Source organism: Oreochromis aureus, linkage group 3 (genome assembly GCF_013358895.1).
Source record: "Oreochromis aureus strain Israel breed Guangdong linkage group 3, ZZ_aureus, whole genome shotgun sequence".
In the NCBI taxonomy this organism is placed as follows: Eukaryota; Metazoa; Chordata; class Actinopteri; order Cichliformes; family Cichlidae; genus Oreochromis; species Oreochromis aureus.
Genome location: NC_052944.1, coordinates 132,615,164 through 132,640,729, shown reverse-complemented (window position 1 = coordinate 132,640,729; position 25,566 = coordinate 132,615,164). Strand labels below are relative to the sequence as shown.

At 39.4% G+C, this 25,566-nt stretch overlaps 1 protein-coding gene across 1 annotated transcript; it reads left to right on the top strand.

The window, feature by feature from the left end:
- Positions 1–24,836, top strand: LOC116329935. The gene is made up of 4 exons (XM_039608773.1): positions 1–1,082; positions 3,108–3,852; positions 4,331–4,551; positions 23,497–24,836. The coding sequence occupies exons 1-4, from the start codon at positions 1–3 to the stop codon at positions 24,788–24,790; spliced, it is 3,342 nt and encodes a 1,113-aa protein (XP_039464707.1). The 3' UTR covers positions 24,791–24,836.
- The last annotated feature ends 730 nt before the right edge of the window (positions 24,837–25,566 follow it).

The following is a 25,566-nucleotide window of genomic DNA, read 5'->3' as shown; positions in this document are numbered from 1 at the left end:
ATGGCTGCAGCATCGGCTCTGGTGTCTGAGGACAGTCTTCTTTGTCCCGTCTGTCTGAGTGTGTTCACTAAACCTGTGTCGATTCCCTGTGGACACAACTTTTGTTTGGACTGTATCACAGACTACTGGAGCACTCTGTCTGTACTGCAATGTCCACTGTGCAAAGAGATGTTTTACACCAGGCCGTTGCTTCGGGTTAACCCTGTCATTGATGAAATGGCAGAAAAGGTTAAAAAATCTGTTCAAGAAATGTTGTTGAGTTCAGCTGAAGAAGCAGGAAATGAGGATGTGCTCTGTGATTACTGCACAGGGTCCAAGGTCAGCGCCCAGAAGTCCTGTTTAATGTGTTTAGTGTCCTACTGTCAAAAACATCTGGAGCCTCATCAGAGGATTTCAGCTTTGAAGAAACACAAGCTGATCGATCCAGTTAAGGACCTGGAGAACAGAGTATGTCAGGATCACGGTAAGCCTTTGGAGCTAATCTGCAGACTGGATCAAATGTTTCTGTGTGAGTCCTGTAAATGCAGTGACCATAAAACACATGAAACAGTGACTCTGGAGGACGAGGATGAAATGAGGAAAACCCAGCTGAGATTAGAAAATAACAGCATGGATCAGATGATCCAGGAACGTGAGCAGAAAATCCAGGAGTTTCAACAGTCAGTGAAGACCAGCAGAAGTAAAGCTGAGGAGGCGTTATTGTACAGCAGGAAGGTGATGACCACTTTGGTGGAGCACATAAAAACAGAGTTCACCAGACTGTCTGAGGCGATCGAGATGAAGCAGAAAATAAATGAGACAGAGGCAGAAAGCTTTATTAATGAGCTGGAGGCAGAGATTACACACATTAAAAAGAAGAAGCTGCAGTTTCATGAAGCTTTGCTCATCAGAGACCCCTTCAGGTTCCTGGAGAATGTCCTCCCTCTTACCTACAATAAACCCCAGCTGAAGGACTGGTCTGCTGTGACTGTAACCAGTGACCAGTTTATGATTCAGGAGACCATGGCCGAGCTGGAGACAGAAGTCAGAGAAGAAGTCAGCATGCTGTGTAATATCAACTTCAGAGGTGGGAAACAACAGAGGTATGATCTGAATGTTTTGATGACTTGATCCAGATATGGGTTCTCCTCGAAACACAGTGAGGTCACGCAATCAAAATCAGTCAGTCCCTTCATCTCAACGCCCCTTTTTGTATATGAACTTTTGTTTATTTCATAAAAATAAAGAATAGTTTATCTCATATCTGAAAAATCAGTAGTAAACTTTATAAGTATTATAAATGGGGAGGCTGTAGCTCAGGAGGTAAAGCAGGTCATCTACTGATCAGAAGGTTAGTGGTTCAATCCCTGGCTCCTCTAGTCTGCATGTCTAGTATCCTTGGGCAAGATACAAACCTCAAATTGCACTCCGATGCATCCATCAGAGTAAGATGTGTAGGAAGCACTAAGACAGGGCTTGTGAGAATGGCTGTGATTGGGTGAATGTGGCATGTTGTATAGAGCACTTTGAGTACTCCGGGAGAGTAGAAAAGTGCTTTATAAGAACCAGTCCTTTCACCATAAAGAGGTATTATATAATAAAGGGACTGTAGAGAATTTCTACAGCGCTTTTCTATTTGACCACTCTAAATGCTTTATACAACGTTCCTCTTTCACCCATTTATACAAGCTTTGCTGTTTTTGCTACCTAAGGGCTCACTGTGATTGTACCATCGGAGAGCAACCTGCGGTTCAGTATCTTGCCCGAGGATACTTTTGGAAGTCCAAATCCTTCTCAGAATTATAATCCAACACATCAATTAAAATCATGATAAGGAGGAGCAACAGAGTCAAATCCAAGTCCAACATGGATGATTTCCGGTGCTGCTGCTGAAATTTCCAACAGTGCACTTCTGGAATCCTTTGAACTGCCCTTCTTGCGGGACACTGGAGACTGACCCAGAACGCCTCCAGACATCCCAATTTACTTTTTACCTTTAAACTCGCCCCACCTCTCTCTCTCTTATATCTAGTCAAACAATCAGGTGTTTAAATAAGATTTACTGACCCTCAGCCCCACCTTATTATCCTCTCCATCTCTAAGGCAAATCACATTTCATTAGCACATTAACATGAGTCCTTTTAATCCAAATACTTTTCTCTCTAAAACTCAATACGTTCAATACAGGCCCCTTTTTTTACTACATCATACACTTTAAATGTTGCACATTCAGAGATCTCCTGTGTGTTGTCTCATTCACACACACACACGCTCAAAGTCACTCTCAAATATCTCACGGCCATTTTTACACAGGCTTTCAGCTTGCCTGAGTTAGACCTGCTGTAATTGCTGCCATTGCCCAACTTTCTGTGAATGGTACTCATGGACAATAATCAATGGTCATGACAATCATGAACTGCCCTCCCAGCCCATTGTTCCTTCAGTGGGCTGGTTTCAGTCATTATGCAAATGTACTGTTTATAAGATTTGGGGAAACCTGCAGTCAGCTGAGACTGAAGAAGTCACTTGGATGAGTGACGAAACGTTTCTCCCGCTGAAAGCGTCCAGATGAACAGAATCAATCTATGGGTAATGAATCCATATTTGAATATCAGTTTCTTTTTGAGAGTAGAAGATGACTGATCTCTAACTCAGTTCCTGTGACCTTGTGTGACCTAAAATTGATTATTTATTTATTGATTCCTAACAGACGGAGAGGAGTTTTGATTTATTTTTTTTATCTGTTTGAATAAAATATGAAAACATGGTTGACCTTCAAATAAACAATTTTATTATTGAAGCTTCCCTGTGATATACCTGTTCTTTTTATATTCCTTCTCACATGAATTATATACATTATTATTATTATTATTCTTATTAAACTTAGTAAGACGTCTGGCTTCAGCTGATTTCTGTATTTTGATCACATAAATGTTGAGTTTTTGTCACCATACATGTTTGTGTCTTCAGTTTTTATCTGAATTAAACGTCATAGTGTTTGTAAAAGTAAAGTCTGAGCTGTACAGCAGCTGCATCAGTACAGATAACATGATAATCACAGACAGCAGTACTCATAAAGACTTCTGCATTCACTCTGCCCTCTGATTGAAACTCTGCTTTTGGTGCAGGACGAGTAACGTCTCAAAATACAAGGACATCATCTCCAGAAGTGATCTGATCAGTTCAGGACCTCCTGCTGTCTACCAGCTGAGAGCAAAGAAACAGAAGTTTGGAACAAGAATGACTGTTGGAGAAAAAAAACAAGACAAGATAAACAGAACCATCTTACTTATGGGAGAAACAGGAGCAGGAAAATCTACACTGATCAATGCTCTGCTCAACTACACTATGGGAGTGAAGTGGGAGGATGGAGTCTGGTTTACGATTGTAGAGGAGAAGAAGAAAAGTCAGACATCAGATGTGATCGTGTACGAGATCTTTGGTTTTGAAGATAAAACTCTGCCCTACTCTCTGACCATCATCGATACTCCGGGATATGGAGACACCAGAGGGATTGAACATGGTGGCATCTTCAGTCACAGATTATTGAACTTGCTGGATGGAGTCCATGAAGTTCATGCAGTGGGTCTGGTGATGAAGGCAACAGAGAATCGACTGAGTGATCGACTGATGTACGTCTTTGATTCAGTGATGTCTCTGCTTGGAAAAGATGTGGAGCAAAACATCATAGCTCTGATCACACACTCAGATGGAAGCAAACCTAAAAATGCTTTTAAAGCTCTTGAAGATGCAAAAATTAAATGTGCCAAAAATAAGAAGAATCAGTCTGTTTACTTCTTGTTTAATAACTGCCAGCTTGAAGATGAGGCAGAAAAATACCTGAAACTAAATTTTGAAAGCTCAGAGAGAGGAGTGAGAGGGTTCACAGCTTTCCTGAAAGAAACTACACCTCTGCAGCCAGAAGTGACACCTGAAGTGTTAAAGGAAAGAATCAGACTGACAGCCTGCATCCAAAACCTACAAGAAAGAATCAGATTCACTGAAGTTAAACAAAGAGAGATGAAACAGACTCGGGAAGCTCTGCAGAAGAATGAAGTGGTCACTCCATGTGTTGTTTTTAAACATAAAGAACCTATCAGAGCAGAGACGTGTGGGGTGGGGGTTAAAGCAGCTGTCAGCTGTACAGTCTGTGAGGAGAACTGTCACTATTCTGGATGCACGGTGTCCTTAAATCACTGTGAGGTCTTTAGAGATGGTCTCTGTACGTCATGTACCAACAAGTGTCCTGCATCAGAGCATGTGAAAGAAAAGTGGAGATATGTGACCAGGATAAGGAGAGGTCAGAAGAACAAAACACGAAAAAAAGAAGGACGTTCATTTTCTTGAAAAGGAAATGAACAAACTGACAGCAGAGAAGTCCCAGTTCCTGGATGAGTCCTACCAGCATGTAGTCAGACTGGAGGAAATCGCTCTGAAAGCTGATTCAGTGTCCACTATTGTCCACTTGGACTTCCTGATTGAGAAGATGAAGGAGAAAGGAGACACAGAGAAGATCAAGAAACTGGAGGGGATGAGAAGAAGAGAGGATGAAGGAATTAGAGGAGCTCTGAGGTATGTCAAACTGACAGCACTCACAGAACAGTGACTGTAGTTTATAATTACTAAGTATAAACTAGGTAGATGTTTAACTATCAGAGAAAAGTGTACAGATCAATATCACTGCTGAAACACATCAGTGATAGTTTATCCTGGGTTTATTTCACTCTTAGTGTTCAAACAGTTTCTCTGCTCAGCGTGACACAGTCATAATAAACTACATTTCTGTAATCGATGAAGAGGAGGAGAAAAAAACTGATTCTGATGGCTGGATTTGAATGTTAGCTATGGAAATGTGTCTTTTATCATAAAGAAACTGAAATCAATCAGTGTTTTGTGTGAGAACATGAAAACAAATACAATATAGAGAAATTGACATCTGGTTTAAAGGATGGAGAATTACACAAAACGTCTTATACTGAGGTAAAACTACAATGATGTGCAAAAATCTTTAGTCCAGCATCTCATCCCCAAACTTTGATGGGCACTTCAAACTTTTCCAGCTGGGAACCATGGCCTCAGACTTGAGGTGCTGATTCTTATCCCAGCCCCTTCACTAAAGACAGAGGGTTACAGCTGGAGGTTATTGTTCAGTCATGGACTATTTTAGTTAATGGAAAGATATTTAAAATAATTTTATATAGAGTCCAATTATAAACATAAAACATAAATGTAAAATATAAATACCGTATTTTTTGGACCATAAGGCACACTGGATTATAAGGTGGATTAAGCAAAACAAAACGGTCAGATAAGTCAAACTTACCTCAACTCATTCTTCTTCCTTCCTCCACTTCTGTACCATTGATCCATTAATGTTGAATTCTCTGGCAGCTGCTCTATTCCCATGTTGTTGCAGTATATTAATGACCTCATATTGTGGATGGATTATCTCAGTTGTTCTCCTGACTGACGTTTGGTCCGTTTACAGCATCCCCTTAACCTTTATCGAGTGGAAAAAGTTAGCGTTCATCCTCCAGCGCCACTGTGCTAATGTTATGCTAACATAGCTGTGTCGCTAGCGATCACGTAGCACATAAATTTATGTACCAGCTAGCCTAACTTCAGTAACCCAACAAATGTCACAGAAAGTGTTTAGTTTTCTGTCTTCATTTATGCTGGAAGTGATAGTGTTACACCCCTGAAAACAGGGAGTGATTTTGACTTGCTTCTCTCATGCAGTCATTTATTGCAATCAAAATGTACATAAATGTTTCACATTCTGTACTGCTTAATGGCACATGGTAGAAGGAAAAGCTAAATAATAATTTAACACAGTAAGGGGAATTGTTGAAAAGAATATGTCAATGGGCCAATAGGTTCGACTATAGGAGCACAGGGGTGTGTTTAAATGAGACACAGACAAGAATGTAACTCAAAAGGACCAGCCAACTTTAGTGAAATAAACCATAAGGTTGACAAGCACAGGTTAAAGACACTTTACAGTGGTAGAAAGGAAACTTACAAAAATTAAAAGAAGAGTAAAACAGATAAACTACTAAGCAATGACTTGGCCAAGTGTTACTTTTGGTTTTCAATGTTGGGTTTCAATGTTCGGGTTTCAATGCTTGGGTGCACCCTAGTAACCTGACTCCTTAACTTTTATAGAAACAGATTACACAAATCCAATGTACATTCAAATGAAAATCTCACACTCTTTTCACATGTGGAGAATGTTCTACACAACAGCTCATTATTTAAAGTCCCAAATAAAAAATGTCCAAGGGGTAAAGTCCAAAAAATTCCCAGGGTGTGAAAGAAAATAGGGGTGAGAGAATGTCAGTCAGTGGTCTCATGTATAACCAGCTGTATGTGAAAGTGTGAGTGATACAGTCCTACCACACCGCAAGGTGCAGCAGATCATCAAGTGGAAAAGAAGCGAATCTCAGTCTCTCTAAGTCCAGGTGGGAAGGCTCGCCATCTATTTCACCGGAGGAATCCACCTCAGGAACAATTCAGCATACAAAAAAACCTGACCTGTCAACAGACAGGGTCAGAAGAGCAATTCAAATGTTAATTATGCTGTTCTAGCTATAATTCACGACTTAGGATTTTGTTGAAATCACATTCAACATGAATTTGCAATTAAAACACTCAAATTTGCAAAAATAAAACATCTCTCTTACACAAACTATGCATTACACCAAGTAACGTCAGTGCATATGTGACAACTATTAATCAAACAATTGAGATTAATTCAGTTTCTCAACGATAAAATGTGAAACAGACGTGAACTAACTGAGACGTACAACATGTGCTCACTGATCTCAGTGCATCACGGCCGAAGACAATGGTATGGTGTCTCTCGGTCGGAACATGCGGGGCTCTAAATAACGTAACAGGACATGTTGTTTTTCTCTTTAATAACTGTAATACGACGTGAAGGGGAAAAAAAACATAAGTTGCGCTTCAAGTGTTACCTTACTTCTGGAAGCAGATTGAGATGAACTTTCAGGCAGTTGATAACAACTAGAGCTAATGAAGGCTAAGAGTTTAGCTCCACGCGGTACTTTCTAAAGTCGCAAGAAAACTGCAGCATTCGCCTGTTTACTCACTTTGGCTACTTTTAACATGAAAGGTAGCTGATAACCAGCGAACTTATGTGCAGCACAGTTGGTTGCAACTTATATCTAATACTTTTTCCAGCTCAAAAGCTTCAGTCTCTCTTTTCTCCTGCCAGCACGGGACTACCTCCACACATAGCAGTGAACACAGAGCACGTGGGTGGGACATACAGCGGCAGGCTGCTCTCCCATTGGTCAAAGCATACTGGACCCTGTGCATTTCGACTGGTTGGGCAGGCTGTCCATCTCTCCTCATATCTATCACTCCTTAAAGTGGTACCCTCATTTTATGTGGGTTACAATAAACCAAAATAATAAAGTGCTTACTATGCATATACCTGAACAGGTTTCCTGACAAAATTCAATTCAATTCAATTTTATGTATATAGCGCCAAATCAGAACAACAGTCACCTCAAGGCGCTTTATATTGTAAGGTAGACCCTACAATAATACATATAGAGAAAACCCAACAATCATATGACCCTTTGGCGACACTTTGGCGACAGTGGGAAGGAAAAACTCCCTTTTAACAGGAAGAAACCCCCGGCAGAACCAGGCTCAGGGAGGGGTGGGGCTATCTGCTGTCACCGGTTGGGGTGAGAGAAGCAAAACAGGATGAAAGACATGCTGTGGAAGAGAGACAGAGATTAATAACGAGTACGATTCAATGCAGTATCAAACGCAGCACTAAGGTCTAGCAGGACAAGCACAGAGATGAGTCCACTGTCAGAGGCCATAAGAAGATCATTTGTAACCTTCACTAAAGCTGTTTCTGTGCTGTGATGAGCTCTGAAACCTGACTGAAACTCTTCAAATAAGCCATTCCTCTGCAGATGATCTGTTAGCTGTTTGACAACTACTCTTTCAAGGATGTTTGATATGAAAGGAAGGTTGGAGATTGGCCTATAATTAGCTAAGACAGCTGGGTCTAGAGATGCTTTTTAAGTAAAGGTTTAACTACAGCCAGCTTGAAGGCCTGTGGTACATAGCCGATTATTAGAGATAGGTTGATCATATTTAAGATTGAAGCATTAATTAATGGCAGGACTTCTTTGAGCAGTTTTGTAGGAATGGGGTCTAAAAGACACGTTGATGGTTTGGAGGAATTAATTATTGATATTAACTCAGAAAGATCAATTGGAGAAAAAGACTAAGTGAATATCAATGTTACTAAAAGTAGCTGTAGATAATATTACATCTGTGGGATGATTATTGGTAATTTTTTCTCTAATGATAAGAATTTTATTTGTGAAGAAGTTTATGAAGTCATTACTAGTTAACGTTAAAGGGATTGTTGGCTCAGTAGAGCTCTGACTGTTTGTCAGCCTGGCTACAGTGCTGAAGAGAAACCTGGGGTTGTTCTTATTTTCTTCAATCAGTGACGAATAGTAAGATGTTCTGGCTTTGCGGAGGGCTTTCTTATAAAGCAGCAAACTATTTCTCCAGGCTAAATGATGATCCTCTAAATTTGTGACACGCCATTTCCTCTCCAGCTTACGAGTAATCTGCTTTAGGCTACGTGTTTGAGAATTATACCACGGAGTCAGGTACTTCGGATCTGAGACCTTAGTTTTCACAGGAGCTACAGTATCCAGAGTAAATGCGTAGTGAGGAGGTAAAATTATTAACAAGATCATCGACCTCTGTTGGAGTAGCGTTCAGATAGCTGCTCTGCTCTATGTTGGTACAGGGCATTGAATATGATAACAGTGGGTGGATTATATTCTTAAACTTAGTTACAGCACTTTCAGAAAGACATCTACTGTGATAAAGTCGACTCTCCACTGCTGTGTAATCAATTATTGTAAATGTAAATGTTATCAGGAAATGATCAGACAGCAGAGGGTTTTCAGGAAACACTGTTAAATGTCCAGTTTCTATGCCATATGTTAAAACAAGATCTAGAGTGTGATTAAAGTGGTGGGTGGGTTCTTTTACATTTTGAGAGAAGCCAATTGAGTCTAATAACAGATTAAATGCGATGTTGAGGCTGTCATTTTTAGCATCTTCATGGATGTTAAAATCACCCACAATAATTATTTTATCTGAGCTGAGCACTAAATCAGATAAAAAGTCTGAGAAATCAGACAGAAACTCTGTTTAAGGACCAGGTGGACGACAGATGATAACTAGAAAAATTTGCATTTCCTGCGAAAATGCTGTGTGGATGCTTTAAAGCTGAAGCTGTCTCCTAAAACTAGCTGAAAAAGCTGAAAAGTTGCAGAAATTGTAAAAACTTTGCAGAAGCAAAGGAACTTTGCTAAAATGTAGTAACTTAACAGAACTGCAATATCTTAGAGGAAACATAATACTTGGCAGAAATACAATAGCATAGCAGAACTTAGCAGAAATATTGTAACTTACCAGAAACACGATAACTTCTCAAAAATACAAGAATTTAGGAGAAATAGTATAAGATAACAGAAAGAATATATTTAGCCAAACATTCTTAAACATTACAGAAATACTATGATTTAGAGAAACAGTACAACATAGCAGAAATGCTGTAATTTGACAGAAATACTATATTTGGCAGAAATACTATATTTAGCACAAATCTTATAAAATAGCAGAAATAGTATGATTTAGCACAATAGTAATAACTTAAATAGAAAAAATTGAAAAGCAAAATGGACAGCTGAAAAAATGCTGAACATGCTAAGGGTCCCTCAAATGTAATTGTTAAATGAAAAAAATCAGCAAAAAAAGGAGAACAGCCACACAATCACAAATATGGACACATATGGAAACACATGCACAGAGAGACACACACACAAGATCCAATTCAGTCAACCAGTCTAAATATATTGAATTTGAATGTTACAATGAGATGATCCGATAAAAAGGCTTTCTCTCTCTCTCTCTCTCTCTCTCTCTCTCTCTCTCTCTCACACACACACACACACACACACACACACACACACACACACACACACACACACACACACACACACAGCAGCATCAGCAAGTGAACAGGCGCTGTTAACAGCATGTTTCTTGGTCAGTCAAACAGCTGTGAGCTTCTCAATTTGAATCCACCAATCAGAGAGGCTGTGTACTTTTTCCCGCCAAAACTGGTGCAGTAAGTGCAGGCTTTTACAGCACAGAGAGAGACAGGATTTTTGCAGTGTATTTCTCATAGTGAGGACTCCCCTCAAACAAACAGCCATAAATTCCTAACCGTAGGGGCTAAAATGGTCATTCTTAGACCTTTTTGTTCGGAAGACATGGGAGAATCTTGAAATGTTGACCATTTAAAATAAAAATATGAAATATTATAGATATATGACATAGATGATTGGTTATCTAAGAAGCCACGAGGGCCCCAATATGCAAATTTAAATGTGTCAGGCCTCAGATATGACTGGCTGGCTGGGGAGCCATGAAGGCAACAATATGCAAATTTGAATGTGCAAGCCCTCAGATATGATTGGTTGTCTTAGAAGCCATGAATGCCCCAATATGCAAATTTGAATGTGCAAGCCCTCAGATATGATTGGTTGTCTTAGCAGTAAAACTGTACTATGATTTGGTAGAAAAACTATAATTAATCAAAAATACTATATTTGGCAGAAATACTATTTTTTAGCAGAAACACTACATTTAGCACAAATCTTATGAAATAGCAGAAATAGTATGATTTAGCACAAATGCTGTATATAGCACAAATCTTATAAAATAGCAGAAATAGTATGATTTAGCAGAAATGCTGTATTTAGCACAAATACTGAAAAGCAGCAGAAATGCCATGACTTAGCACAATAGTAATAACTTAAATAGAAAAATTGGAAAAGCAAAATGAACAGCTGAAAATATCCTGAACATGCTAACGGTCACTCAAATGTAATTGTTAAATGAAAAAAGAATCAGCAAAAAACAGTATAACAGTCACACAATCACAAATATGGACACATATGGAAACACACAAGCACAGAGAGACACACAGGATCAAATTCAGTCAACCAGTCTAAATATATTCAATTAAAATCATACAATAAGATGCTCCCATAAAAACTCTCTCTCGCCCTCTCTTTCTCTCTCTCTCTGTCACACACACACACACACACACACACACAGGGAGAGAAAATCAAGTTTCTAGGTCAGTCAAACAGCTGTGAGCTTCTCAATTTGAATCCACCAATCAGAGAGGCTGTGTGCTTTTTCCCGCCAAAACTGGTGCACCAAGTGCAGGCTTTTACAGCACAGAGAGAGACAGGATTTTTGCAGTGTATTTCTCATAGTGAGGACTCCCCTCAAACAAACAGCCATAAATTCCTAACCGTAGGGGCTAAAACGGTCATTCTTAGACCGTTTTATTCAGAAGACATGGGAGAATCTTGAAATGTTGACCATTTAAAATAAAAATATGAAATATTATAGACATATGACATAGATGATTGGTTATCTAAGAAGCCACGAGGGCCCCAATATGCAAATTTGAATGTGTCAGGCCTCAGATATCATTGGCTGGCTGGGAAGCCATGAGGGCCCCAATATGCAAATTTGAATGTGTCAGGCCTCAGATATGATTGGTTGTTTTAGAAGCCATGAATGCCCCAATATGGAAATTTGAATGTGTCAGGCCTCAGATATGATTGGTTGTCCTAGAAGCCATGAATGCACTAATATGCAAATTTGAATGTGTCAGGCCTCAGATATGATTGGCTGGTTGGGAAGTTGTGCATGCCCTGATATGTAAATTTGAATATTACACTCCTCACAGAGGATTAACTCCCTGGGGAGCTGGCAGAAATATATAGAAATACTATGATTACCCAGAAATACTGCATTTAGTAGAAATACTATGTTTTAGCACAAATACTATAAAATGGCAGGAATACTACATTTAAGCAGAAATACTATATTAAGTACAAATCCTATAAAAAGTAGAAATACTGTACTATGATTTGGTAGAAAAACTATAATTAATCAGAAATACTATATTTGGCAGAAATACTGTAATCAGCACATATACTGTAACATGACAGAAATTCCTCCACTTAGTAGTAATACTATAACATAACACAAATGTTATGATTTGGCACAAAAACCATGATTTGGCAAAAATACTATGATTTAGCACAAATACTATGATTGAGCAGAAGTACTAAGATGTAGTAAAAGTACTTTGATTTAACAGAAATAGAGTTATGGAGGAGTAATACTTTAAAATGGGAGAAATATTGATACACACACACATTCACAGAGCCTAAAGGGAACAGTATTTGTGCCATGGAGTGTTAACAAGAACATAGCAGAAATGCTGTAATTTGACAGAAATACTATATTTGGCAGAAATACTATATTTAGCACAAATCTTATAAAATAGCAGAAATACTATGATTTAGCACAATAGTAATAACTTAAACAGAAAAATTGGAAAAGCAAAATGGACAGCTGAAAAAATGCTGTACATGCTAAGGATCCTTCAAATGTACTTGTTAAATGAAAAAATCAAAAAAAAAAAAAAAATAACAGCCACACAATCACAAATATGGACACATATGGAAACACACATGCAAAGAGAGAGACACACACAAGATCCAATTCAGTCAACCAGTCTAAATATATTGAATTTGAATGTTACAATGAGATGATCCCATAAAAAGGCTTTCTCTCTCTCTCTCTCTCTCTCTCTCTGTCACACAAACACACACACACACACACACACACACACACACACAAGATCCAATTCAGTCAACCAGTCTAAATATATTGAATTTGAATCTTACAATGAGATCATCCCATAAAAAGGCTTTCTCTCTCTCTCTCTCTCTCTCTCTGTCACACACACACACACACACACACACCAGGGGCGGATCTAGAAGGGTGGCATGGGGTGGCAACTGCCACCCTAAAATGATCCCTTGCCACCCCAAGTGCCACCCCAGTTTTGCATATGACAGTGTTGTTTATTAAAATAAGATAGCATTAACAGTTTGAGCGTAGTTACAGTCAACAGTGAATATAAATGCTAAAACTGAATATATTGCATAGTGTTCCCCCCCTCCACCATTAACAAATGGTTCAGCCCATAGCAGGACCGGCTTTTTTCTTGTTATCAGTAGCAAGTGATGTTTATGATTGTGCCAGAGCACATTTTGAACAACACCATGGGAATTTCGGATTTTACACAGGTGGTTGGATGTTACACTCTGGAAATGGAAGGAAGGTGAGTGTTATTAACCCTCTGTGGTCCACAGACACGCTGCACCTCCAAATCACATGACTGATGTAAGCTGACATAGCAACAAGCTGCAGCCACGCCGAGTCTCTATTTCAGCCCACATTGAAAGTTCAGACTTCAAAGTTTTTAAATTTTAATTACAGGCCAGTAAATCCATAGTTATGATAATATATATAATCCATGCTTTTTTCTAAATACTGTCGTCACGTTTTTTATGTGTGTGTGTGTATTTTCAGCGTTTTCTAAGGACTGCGCAAAAACAGTAAAGAAGGGAAAAGAAGCCACCTCTTTCCTATCGGTGGAAAAATGTACCATGTCAACCAATTTTTAAAAAAGTCAACACGTGGGATTTGGTTGTTTAGGGAGAGGGGAGAGTTTTTAGAGTGACGGTAACGGCAGCGAGACAGAGCGAGCGAGTGAGAGAGAGAGAAAGAGAGAGAGAGAGCGAGCGAGCGAGAGAGTTTTTAGATGTGGGAGATTTGTGACGTTTAGTGTGGAGTGTACAGTTAGTGTGTTGTGTTGTCTTGTGTAGTTGTTCCGTTGTGTAGTCGTTTTGTTTTGTGTGTCAGTGAGGGAACTAATGAATGTCACTAAGGCACATTTGCAACGTAAACACTGTCACTAAGTAGAAAACCAGCGGAGTGATACACCTGCTGTTGTCAGGCCTGCAGGTTTATCCCTGTGCTGTTCTCCTCTGTCTTTTGGTGGACAAACTTTTTTTTTTACTGGCACACATCATTTGTGGGGCATCTTATTGCGACACCTGACTGTTCTCTCATTTTAGTTTTAGTAATATTTTAAATGGTTGTACAAAATAAAAGAAACAGCAGGTGTATTGGCTGCATTTTTAGATAAATAGTTGTATATGTTTACAAAATTTACAATTTATATTTGCATTTCAAGTTCTAAAAATTTACTCAACATGCCTGTGGGGTTTTTTTACAGTAAAAAAAATACTACTAGGATTTTAAGTTCTTTGTGTGATTTCAGATCAGTAATACTAATGCAGTATGTCAGTGAAAAAAACAACTAAATTCAGTTGAGCTGAAAAGAATAATACCAAACAAGGCAAGAGGAAAAAAATAAAATGAAACAATTTGAGGGTGAAATACAAACGTAAACTCAAAAGGAGTCAAACATGGTCGGTTGTATTTCAGACCTCAGTGGGTTAATCCAACAAATCATGAAAAATTAGGTTTAAATTTTTGTTCATGACAGTGCAGATTTCTGACATTTTGTGTAATTTAAGCTGTAACAACGTGATTGTTTTCTAACAAAAAACAGTGTGAAACTTAAGTTAGACTTGTGTTTGTAAATGAACCGCCCCATGTTGTGTAGCTTTCTGGATTTTATACTTATTGGGCTACATGTTTATTTATTATACAGGCTATACAGTACATAACATCATAACTGTTTTATGTAACTAAAGTGTGTAATTATGTGGGCTACAGACAATAATTAAGTTATAGACTATATTTATATGAAAAACGTGTATACTTACTGCATTTGAATCATTATAACCATATGTAACCACCTGCATATGTGTTTGGGAAAAAAAGGCTTTGATTTTGCCACCCCATTTGATTTCTTTGCCACCCTCATGCCACCCTAAAAAAATTTCTCTAGATCCGCCCCTGACACACACACACACAAACACACAGACACAGGGAGAGAGAAGTAAGTTTCTAGCTCAGTCAAGCAGCCTGGGAGCTGCTGAATTTGAATCCACCAATCAGAGAGCCTGTGCACTTTTTCCCGCCAAAACAGGTGCACGCAGCACAGAGAGACACAGGATTTTTGCAGTCTATTTCTCATAATGACGACTCTCCTCAAACAAATGACCATAATTTCCTAACCGTAGGGGCTAGAACGGTCATTCTTACACCGTTTTGTTCAGAAGAGATGGGGGAATCTTAAAGTGTTGACAATTTATCATTAAAATATGAATTATTAAAGATATTTGACTTCTAATGCACCATAACTGAGTAGAGCAAAGCAAAAACTGCCTTGACTTGCCCTCAAACAACGCTTTCTAACTCTAAATCTATTTGGAGTATCAATATCATTCTTTCACCGTAAGAGACAGCAGGCTTTGGTGAACAATCATGGAAATTTTCAGGTCTCTGTGGAAATCCATTAAAAACATATGACAAGAGAAAAAAGTGGTTCATTTCCAGAATTTGAAATCTGAAGAAATCTGAGCGAAGGACGAATTTCCTACCCTCAAACAAGTCTAACTCATTTCAGAACGGTAATAGGTGAGAAAGAAATTCTTGAATTGTGAGCGTCAGGAGTGTCTGAAGATATACTGGGACAAGCCTTATGTCTTAACTTTGCTTCGTTAAGGAGATATGACGATTCGAATATGCCTCTCATTACAGAAATCAAGCGGTGATTTTGAACAAGCTCTCCATTGACTTTCTATGGAGAGTTTTCCGACTTTGTGTTGGTCTGAGGAGATTTGCCAAAATTCTATAAATCCCACAACAATGATAGTGACATTTTCGGAAAGCCAGCAAAAATACCTACGTTTTTTTTTTTTTTTTAACTTTTATTGCCAAAAATAACAAGGCAATTCACATCAACAACATGACCTGAGACCAAATCTGCAGTATATAATGGTGAGGGTAATTCAAAAACTTTAAAAGGAAAAACATATATACACATATACATACATACATATCAATACCTACATACCTAAGCACAGATGTAACAAGGTTAAGGCTTGAGTGTCCTTTCAAGATAATTTATAAGTAGTCTCCATTTTTTCTCAAAGGTTGGCACTTTTAGTTGTAGTTGAGCTGTTATCCGTTCCATCGTATAGACATGTCTAGTTTTCAGAAGCCACTGGGCAGCTGTGGGCGTTTCTGGTTTGAGCCAGTGAATTGTTATCAGTTTTCTTGCAGTCATGAGGAGGAGATGTAGGAGAAAGTGCTGCTCATAGGAAAAACCATCAGGAAAGATATCCAACAAAAAGATCAGAGGATCCATTGGGAGGTTGACTGACAATATGTTTTGTATAATGTTCTTAACATCCATCCAATACTGTTGTATGTAAACACAGTCCCAAAAGATATGCGTCTGGTCCCCCACAAACCCACACCCTCTCCAACATTTATCACTGACACTACTTTTGGATAGAAAGGTTTTCAGTGGAGTTCTAAAAAATCTTAATTTAACCTTCCAGTCGAATTCCTTCCACATTTGACTACCCACCCCTCTGTGGCAGCTACAGCAGACACTCTCCCATGTGACATCATCCAAAATTATATTGAGTTCCATTTCCCATTGTTGTTTTATATGATAGGTATTATCAGACATATCAACCAGCAGTGTCTGGTAAATTAAAGACACTTGGTTTTTCAATGTACCCGACTTTTCAAGCAGTTTTATAAAATGGCTTTCCAACCCGATTGGTTCTCTTCTAATATTGTCCCAATTTTTGTGCTTTGTAATGTAGTCCCTTAACTGTAAGTATCTATAATGGTCCCCTGGGGATAAAGCATATTTAGCCCAAAAATACCTACGTTTTGATGTATAATTTGTGGAAGTTGAGTGAAAATTGAGCAAGTAGCAAGAAGTTGTTCGGACATGAAGAGAAGACTGCAAAACCTTCAGTGGCACACTGGAAGCCAAGTGCATAGCAACCATAACAACGGATGTATTTTGTGAAAAATCACAATTTTGCAACTGAAAACTTTAAGAGGCATAAAAGTAAAATGGTAAAACAATTGAAAAAGCTGATTTATACCTGAATAGCCCAATAATTTGTGAACATTTTAAAGTTTAAATGGTTGTTCTACGTGAAAATATGAGGAAGTAGTTAAGTTTCAAAAACAAGCAAATTTTAGCAGAATTGCAGAAGTTTCCCATTCATTTCAATGGGACAAATTAAGCTTAATATTTTAAAAAGTATAATAGTGAAAAATACCAAAAGACATAGCCATCATTAGCAGAAATAGCAGAATAGTTTAAAATTTGAACGGTGAAAATCGGCTGTAAATTGTGGAAGTAGTTAAGTGCCAAAAAAAGTGTACGGAAGTCCCAAGAGGAACTCAATAGTGTGGATGCTTAAAGCATCCACACAACAAGTAAGACTGGTTTCTGAGTTTTACAGCTGGGGTGGACGAGGCTAAGCATCAGGCTTTCAAATGAATTAAAAGTCTGTCTGGGTCTTTGGTTGATTAATAGGCTGGTGTGAAAATTGCTGCCACACCGCCCCATCGGCCTGTGCTTCGAGGTTTCTGGCTGACTAGGGGTGTTGATTCATTTAAACTAACATAATTATCCTGCTGCAACCAGGTTTCTGTAAGGCAGAGTAAATCGATTTGTTGATCAATTATTAAGTCATGTACTAACAGAGACTTGGAGGAGAGAGACCTAATATTTAACTAGAAAAATTTGCATTTCCTGCGAAAATGCTGTGTGGATGCCTTAACGCTGAAGCTGTCTGCTGAAAAGCTGAAAAAGATGAAAAGTTGCAAAAAGTTGTATGGTGGTGAAAAAAAATGTCACCCTGAGCAGGATTCGAACCTGGCCCTCCTGGGCACAAGGCGGCTACTCATCTCACTGTGCCAAATTCACTCTCACAAGGTAAGAGATGGAGAGACTGACAATTATGGTGAAATGAGCAGAAACTGCTGAGAATTGTGCTGATAAGAGGTGAAAAGGCTGAAAAGAGGTAAATCAGCAGAATTTCTCCTCAAAAGTTTTTTCTGAAAACAGCTGAGATTTGTGCTAATAAGAGGTGAAAAGGCTGAAAATTTTGCAGAAGAGGTGAATAAGCAGAATTTGGGCTGAAAAGAAGTGAAAATTCTGAAAATTCTGCTGAAAAGAGTTCAATCAGCAGAACTTCTGCTGAAAAGAGGTGAATGAGCAGAATTCTGCTGAAAAGAGGTTTTTGCTGAAAACAGCTGAAAAAGCTGGTATTTGTGCTGAAAAGGGGTGAAAAAACTGAAATTTTTGCTGAAAAGGGGTGAAAAAGCTGAAATTGAGTTAAAAAAGTTTAACTGTTAACTGAAAGAAATGTTGCCATAAGCGGGATTTGAACCCGGGCCTCCCAGTCTGAGAAAAACACAGGTCAACCTGGCAAGGAAAATCAGTGAGGCCACTGATGATATGGCAGAAATGGGCAAAATATATTGCAAAAAAAATTCAATATCTCAAAAAGTATAGAAGTTATGAGCACCAAAAGTCATAGCCGGCATTAGCAGAAATAGCAGAATTTTTTAAAGTTTGAATGGCGAAAATCGGATAAAAACTGTGGGAGTAGTTAAGTGCCAAAAAACATACAGAAGCAACTAGATTATAGTGGAATAAAGAATAAAGAGAAACAGGAACTCAATAGTGTGGATGCCTTTCAGGGCATCCACACAATAAAGAATAAAGAGAAACAGGAAAACAATAGTGTGGATGCCATGAGGCATCCACACAATAATCCACGTTTCACTGTTTTACTCTTTGGTTCAGATGTGGATACTGTATTGTTCTTTCTTTGTGATTTTTTTATGTTTAAGTTGTTTATTGCTGGTTTTTAGTTTGTTTTTTGTCTGTTTGGGAGCTGACACAGTCTCAATGGAGATGGGGTTTTTTTGGGGGGTAGCAGGAGGAGAGAAGCTGCAGAGAGGTGTGTAACGGTGCATACACACTGAACGCGATAGATGCAACCAGAGCATCAGGTTTACATGAAAAGTCAATGGACGAGTGCGATGAAGCGCGACTGGGGATCCCACGAAACTTCAGAAGCAGATTTGCGTCGCAAAAATGCGTCATTCGCTTCAAGTAAAGTACACATTGCAGTTTGTGTGGTGCATTTTGTGTGTTCATGCGTATCGCGTCTACCACTCGAGTTGGAAAAATCTGAACTATAGCTTCAAGTTGCGCCGTCACAACCAATCAGGAGCCTGGTGATGCTCTGACCTAGTTCAAAGGGGCAGGTCCAGCCAAAACTCTTCCACTTTAAGCTGGATCCTTTTTATTCTGCCTCTCTCTCTAAATAATTATATTTGATATATTTATGTTTAATGTTTTTCTGTTTGAGAATTTTAATATTATTTAAAATACATTTTGTAATGACTAATGTCTCAGTTCTACTACACAGCAAATATTGGCACCCAACTTGACACATGTAGAATTTATTTCATATTATGCTAATGAAAAATATACTACTATATAGGAACATAGTGAAGAGCAGTTATTAAAGAGAATAAAGAGATTAGTTTATTTTGGAGGCAAGCTCCATTTATTAAGAAAAATTTAAAAAGGCACCTAACGAGGTTTGTGGGTGGCTCTTAAAAGAGCCATTGTGGGGAAGTCACTGGGACTTCAAATAGGCAATTCTTTTCGGCTGCCAAGACACTGCTCCCTCTGCCGAGAAGTGGCCATGAAATACTTTTACTAACAGTAGGCAGATAGACAGGCGCTCTGCAGGTGGGATTTAGCACCTGTAGTTGGTGTCTAGGTGGGCGACGCTTGGATCGACTCGGGACAGCAGCTCCTTAAACTGGGCGAGGGATAGTGATGGGATTTCCGGCTCTTTCGGCTCGGCTCACTAAAAGAGAGCTCTTTCGGCTCCCCAGCCGGCTCTTCAGGTTGTTTTGTTGCTTTAGATTTAGCACACTCCACATAAAATGTAATAAATAAATCATATAATACAAAAACCAAGTATTTACATTTCAACTTTTAACTATTTAAATTTTCAGCTTTTTCCTTTTAAGCAAATTTAAAGTGAACCAACACAAAACACTGCAAACCACAACACAATTAAATATAAATTAAAATATGAAAACTAAAAGAAGATGCACATTCTCTGTCATATGGGCCTGCATGAATAAACTTTCTGAATCCTTTATCATCCGCAACTGAAAATAGTTGTGGATGATTACTATACCTTTCTAATGTGATGTTGTTGTCCCTTGCTCTCTTTCTCTCTCTCTCCCTCCCGCTCTGTTCCTGTGCTACTGCGAGTGTAACTACCGCCCCTCCCCCCTCTGCCCAGCGCAAAGCACAAGGCTCACGGGCGGAGTGAAGCAGAAAAAAAGTGCGAGAGAGAGGGTGAGAGAAAGGGGAAAAAAAACCATGGCCCAAGGAGCCGGCTTGCGTCGTTCACTTCAAAGAGTCGGCTCTAAGAGCTGTTTCGTTCGCGAGCGACACATCACTAGTGAGGGAAAGACGGTGATGCCGGCAAAAGTGGCCGTTATCCAGACGCAGCTCCTGGAGCAAGTGGTGAAACTCACCAAACTGCTCACGCTTCTGGAGGACCTGATGGACCCAGGTACGATGAGGACGTCCTTTATGCCGCTGCTCTGCTCTCCACAGTAAATAGAGAAGTGAGAGTCTCTTCAAACGCTAGATCGACAGCTGCCATCTTGCAAGCATACCGTCTGGCACTACGTCCTCCCACATTTCCGCTTCATGCACGTGAAAATTGCATATTTTGAAGTGTGACCAATTCGCGTTGGATGCGCTTCGAGGTACAAATGTGCACGCAACCAGCTAGGGGTGTCTGGCGCTTTGTGGTCGCGTCTATTGCGTTCGGTGTGAATGCACCGTAAGACTGCAACTCTGCTTCCTGGTCCCAACTCTCCATAGTCATTTTTTTCGGGGGGGTGGGGTGGGGGTGGGGGTTAATAAATCTGTCGATATTTCTAGAAATGAGAGCTGCTCCATCCAAAGTGGGATGGATGCCGTCTCTCCTAACAAGACCAGGTTTCCTCCAGAAGGTTTGCCAATTATCTATGAAGCCCACATCGTTTCTGGGACACCACTCAGACAGCCAGCAATTTAAGGAGAACATGCGGCTAAACATGTCACTCCTGGTCTGATTGGGGAGGGGACCAGAGAAAACTACAGAGTCCGACATTGTTTTGGCAAAGTTACACACCGATTCAATATTGATTTTAGTGACCTCCGATTGGTGTAACCGGGTGTCATTACTGCCGACATGAATTATGATCTTACTGTATTTACGTTTACCCTTAGCCAGCAGTTTTAAATTTCCTTCAATGTCGCCTGCTCTGGCCCCTGGAAGACAATTGACTATGGTTGCCGGTGTCTCTAGCTTCACGTGTCTGAGAACATAATCACCAATTACCAGAGTTTGACCCCCGGCGGGTGTGTCGCCGAGTGGGGAAAAATGGTTAGACACATGAACAGGTTGGTGGTGTACCTGGGGCTTCTGTTTAAGACTATGCTTCCTCCTCACCGTCACCCAGCCGCCCTCTTTCCCCAGCTGCTTGGGGTCTGCCGGGGAACAGCTAGCGGGGCCTGCGCTATCTTCGGCTGCACCAGCTACAGGGGCCTGGCTAGCTACGGGTGAATGAAGGGTGCGAAGCCGAGTCTCCATTTCTGTAATCCTGGCCTCCAGAGCTGCAAATATGCTACATTTGTTACAGGTATCATTACTGCTAAAGGAGGCTGAGGAGTAACTAAACATCTGACACAATGAGCAGGAAAGTGCAGGAGGGACTGGGACTCTCTAAATCTGGGACTCTTCACCATTGACCCTTAGAACTGAAGAAGCTTCTCGGATGAGAGGTGAAACGTCTTCAAGCAACTTAAAGAAGTCCAAACGCTTTTCTTTGCAAACTCCTTTGACTACTATGACCTGGATGACTGAGAACCTTCACAGACTTATCTAAAAGTTTTTAGTTAAACTGCTCTGCAGATAAGCTACTGTGTGCTGGAACAGGAACAGGAAGTGATACTCTACCTCTCCTGCCGTTAGCTTAATGGACATTATATAGTATAAAACTGGGGCTCAAACAACTGAGGTTGTTTTATATCTATATGCACAAAACAACTGTAATATAATGCTTCTAAAGCTTACAAAACAATGAAGGGCTACCTATTAAATATATTAACAATGTACAGATTATAAATTTATCAACTTTTAAACACTTTTACCTGAAAACAGGGGGAAAAGAATCACAAGATTTTTGATCATTTTGACTTGCTTCATTCATGCAGTTGTTTGTTGCAATGAGGAAAGCACACGAAAGCCCCTTGTGGAGAATGGAGACACTACCAATCAATCCCAGAAAAGGCTTACTAGCCGATCAGTGATGTGCAGATGACATCTCTCTTGAATAAAATGAGAACCAATGGTGTAACATGAAAATAACTTGTCAACAATTTCTTTACTGTATTTACATTATTTTTTATCCTTATATCAACTAAGATGAATTAGTATTAACTGTATAACCTTTTTAGTTTCAGTAGTCTTTCAACCTGTCACAATAGCAGAGCTTTATGTTTTAATGTTTTCAGAAATCTCTCAGTCAGAACATCGTATATCATGTTTAGGGTGGAAACTAGTGAGCTAACTTCTTGCTAGCTTCTCACTCCGTTAACTTTAATAAATTCTGTTTTCATGGATGCCTGGATGTTAAACTTATTTGTTACACCTGATAAAGCAGCAACGCTGATCATTTTATTAAAGATGAAAGAATTTAGACAGTTTTCATTCTCAGTGATGCTGCAGTGTTTGACTGACTTTCGGACCTGAAGTGACGGAGTTTAGGACCCAGATTACTCCGCGACGCTCCTGACTACGGTAGCCGTAATGCTCCAACAATCCATCAAGCAGTGTGGCTTTGTACCTTACCAAAGTCGTACTTAAACATTTTTTGACAGATTTTTGAGCACCATGTACCACATAAAATTGGTTCAAGGTCAGTAAACACAACCAGAATTCATACATAAGACGCACCGGATTATAAGGCGCACTGATGATTTTTGAGAAATTAAAGGATTTTAACTGCTCCTTATAGTATAGAAAATAAATAAAAATAAAATAAATAAATATAAAGTTTCACTTTCTCTACTTTAATGCCAGATGTTTAAATCTGCATAGAAAATCACCCCAATATTCTAATACTTACAATAAAAACTAAAAATGAAATTAAAACTGTATGAATCCAGGGCAGCAACAGCTGTGGCTCACCCAAATGATGTCATGCCAACCCAATCAAAGGTTGAGGGAAAATAAAAGTATAATTAAAAAGTAGCACTGTGACCACTAATGCTTTGGTAGAGCAGACCAAAAAAAAAAAAAAGAATCTATTTGGACAAAATAAAAAAAGGTTTAATTTTATGTGACCTTAGATTCTGAGCAGAAAAGCATCAGCTCAGTTTTCAATGTTAAACAATAGGAACCTGTTCATAATGTTTGCATGTGTACTGAAGACTTTCTATGCTTTTCTGTGCAGGATCAGTTTGATCTCATCACCACATGAAGACATCATCTCACACAGTTTTCTCATCAGGTCAGGACCTCCTGCTGTCTACCAGCTGAGACTGAAGAAAGAGGAGTTTGGAACTCTGACAAGAATGACTGTTGGAGAAAAAAATCCAAATAAGATAAACAGAACCATCTTACTTGTGGGAGAAACAGGAGCAGGAAAATCTACTCTGATCAACGCTCTGCTCAACTACACTATGGGAGTGAAGTGGGAGGATGGAGTCTGGTTTCAGATCGTAGAGGAGGAGAAGAAGAGTCAAATGGGAGGACAGACAGAAAGTCAGACATCAGATGTGATCGTGTATGAGATCTTTGGTTTTGAAGATAAAACTCTGCCCTACTCTCTGACTATCATCAATAGTCCTGATTATGATGACACCATCAGTTACAGATTACTGGACTTGTTTCAATCAGATGATGGAGTCCATGAAGTTCATGCAGTGGGTCTGGTGATGAAGGTGAGTGATAATCGACTGAGTGAGCGATTGAGATACGTCTTTGATTCAGTGATGTCTCTATTTGGAAAAGATGTGGAGAAAAACATCATAGCTCTGATCACACACTCAGATGGAAGCAGGCCTGAAAACCCTCTTCAAGCTCTTGAAGCTGCAAACATTAAATGTGCCAAAAATGAGAAGAATCAGCCTGTTTACTTCTTGTTTGATAACTGCCAGCATGAAGAGCAAATGGAGGAAAACACAAATTTTAGAAATTCATGGGAACTTACACAGACAAACATGGATCATTTGACAGACTTGTTGGGAAAATCTAATCCTCAAAAACTGGTGAAAACAGCCGAAGTGTTAAATGAACGAATTAGACTGAAAGCCTGCATCCAAAACCTGAAAGAAAGAATCGAGCTGGTTGAACTGAAACAAAGAGAAATCAGACAGATCCGAGAAGCTCTGAAGCAGACAAATCACAGAAGTAAAATGGAAATTGAGAAATTATTGAGTCTTTTGGAAAATCTTGAAAAGGAAATGAAAGTGCTGACAGCAGAAAAGGAAAAGTGGCTAAGTGACTCCTACCACCATGCTGTCAGACTGGAGGAAATCGCTCTGAAAGCTGATTCAGCATCCACTATTGTCCACTTGGACTTCCTGATTGAGATGATGAAGGAGAAAGGAGACACAGACAAGGTCCAGAAACTGGAGGAGATGAGGAGAGAGGATGGAGGAACCAAAGAAGCACAGAGGTACAAACTTGGTCAAACACCATCAGCTAGCAAAAACATTGGGAGACCCTCCCTCTGGTATAAGTGAAACATGTAAAGAAGCATCAGGCAGCTGTGTAGATGGCTTTTTTCCTGATACTGCTTTATGCTACATGTTCAGATGTACACCATGTGGTTGTTGTTGTGGACATGAGAGAATATCAAGTATACTTTCATATTTTATCCAGTTATTAAAAAATATAAATTCTCATTTATAAAAAAAACCCTTTGAGTTATTGCTTTTTCTTTATTAATATACCTGTATTTCACAAAGATACCTGTACTTATGTAACAGCATATGACAAATATCACTACATAAATCAAACAGTGAGTTATTATGCAGAGCAGGTCTGAGCTGTCTCAAACTGTACGATTGAATCTCAGGGGTTAGAAGGTTGTAGGTCATGATGCAGGTTCTCACACTATACGGCCCGATGCTCTGATGTGACCTGAGTGCTCACACTGTGCGCCCACAACATGAAGGTTATAACACAACATCTCTCTCCCTCTCTGTCTTTCACTCACACAGACACGCACATCACCATCATCAACTTTGCTAAATTGCTAATGAAAAACACTGATCAAGCAGCTGTGACAGAGCAGCTACGTCCATCCAACTATTTTCACGGTTGTTGTGGTTGTGATGGCTGATCAATCAGTTTGATCTGTGTGTTCTTTGATTATTGATCAGTGATGTCAGAGTGGAGTCAGTGTGATGTTGTTGTTGTGTGTTTGAGACTTTTAGTGTCCATGAAGGTCTCTGCTGCCGTAGATCCTCTGAACTGTGACAGAGGTCTCACTCTGGAGGAAACTCTCAGCACTCTC

Coding starts and splice junctions, on each gene's coding strand:
- LOC116329935 (XM_039608773.1), top strand. CDS start 1: ATGGCTGCAGCATCGGCTCTGGTGTCTGAGGACAGTCTTCTTTGTCCC. Junction 1,083..3,107: donor AGAGGTGGGAAACAACAGAG/GTATGATCTGAA, acceptor CTTTTGGTGCAG/GACGAGTAACGTCTCAAAAT. Junction 4,552..23,496: donor GGAATTAGAGGAGCTCTGAG/GTATGTCAAACT, acceptor TTTTCTGTGCAG/GATCAGTTTGATCTCATCAC.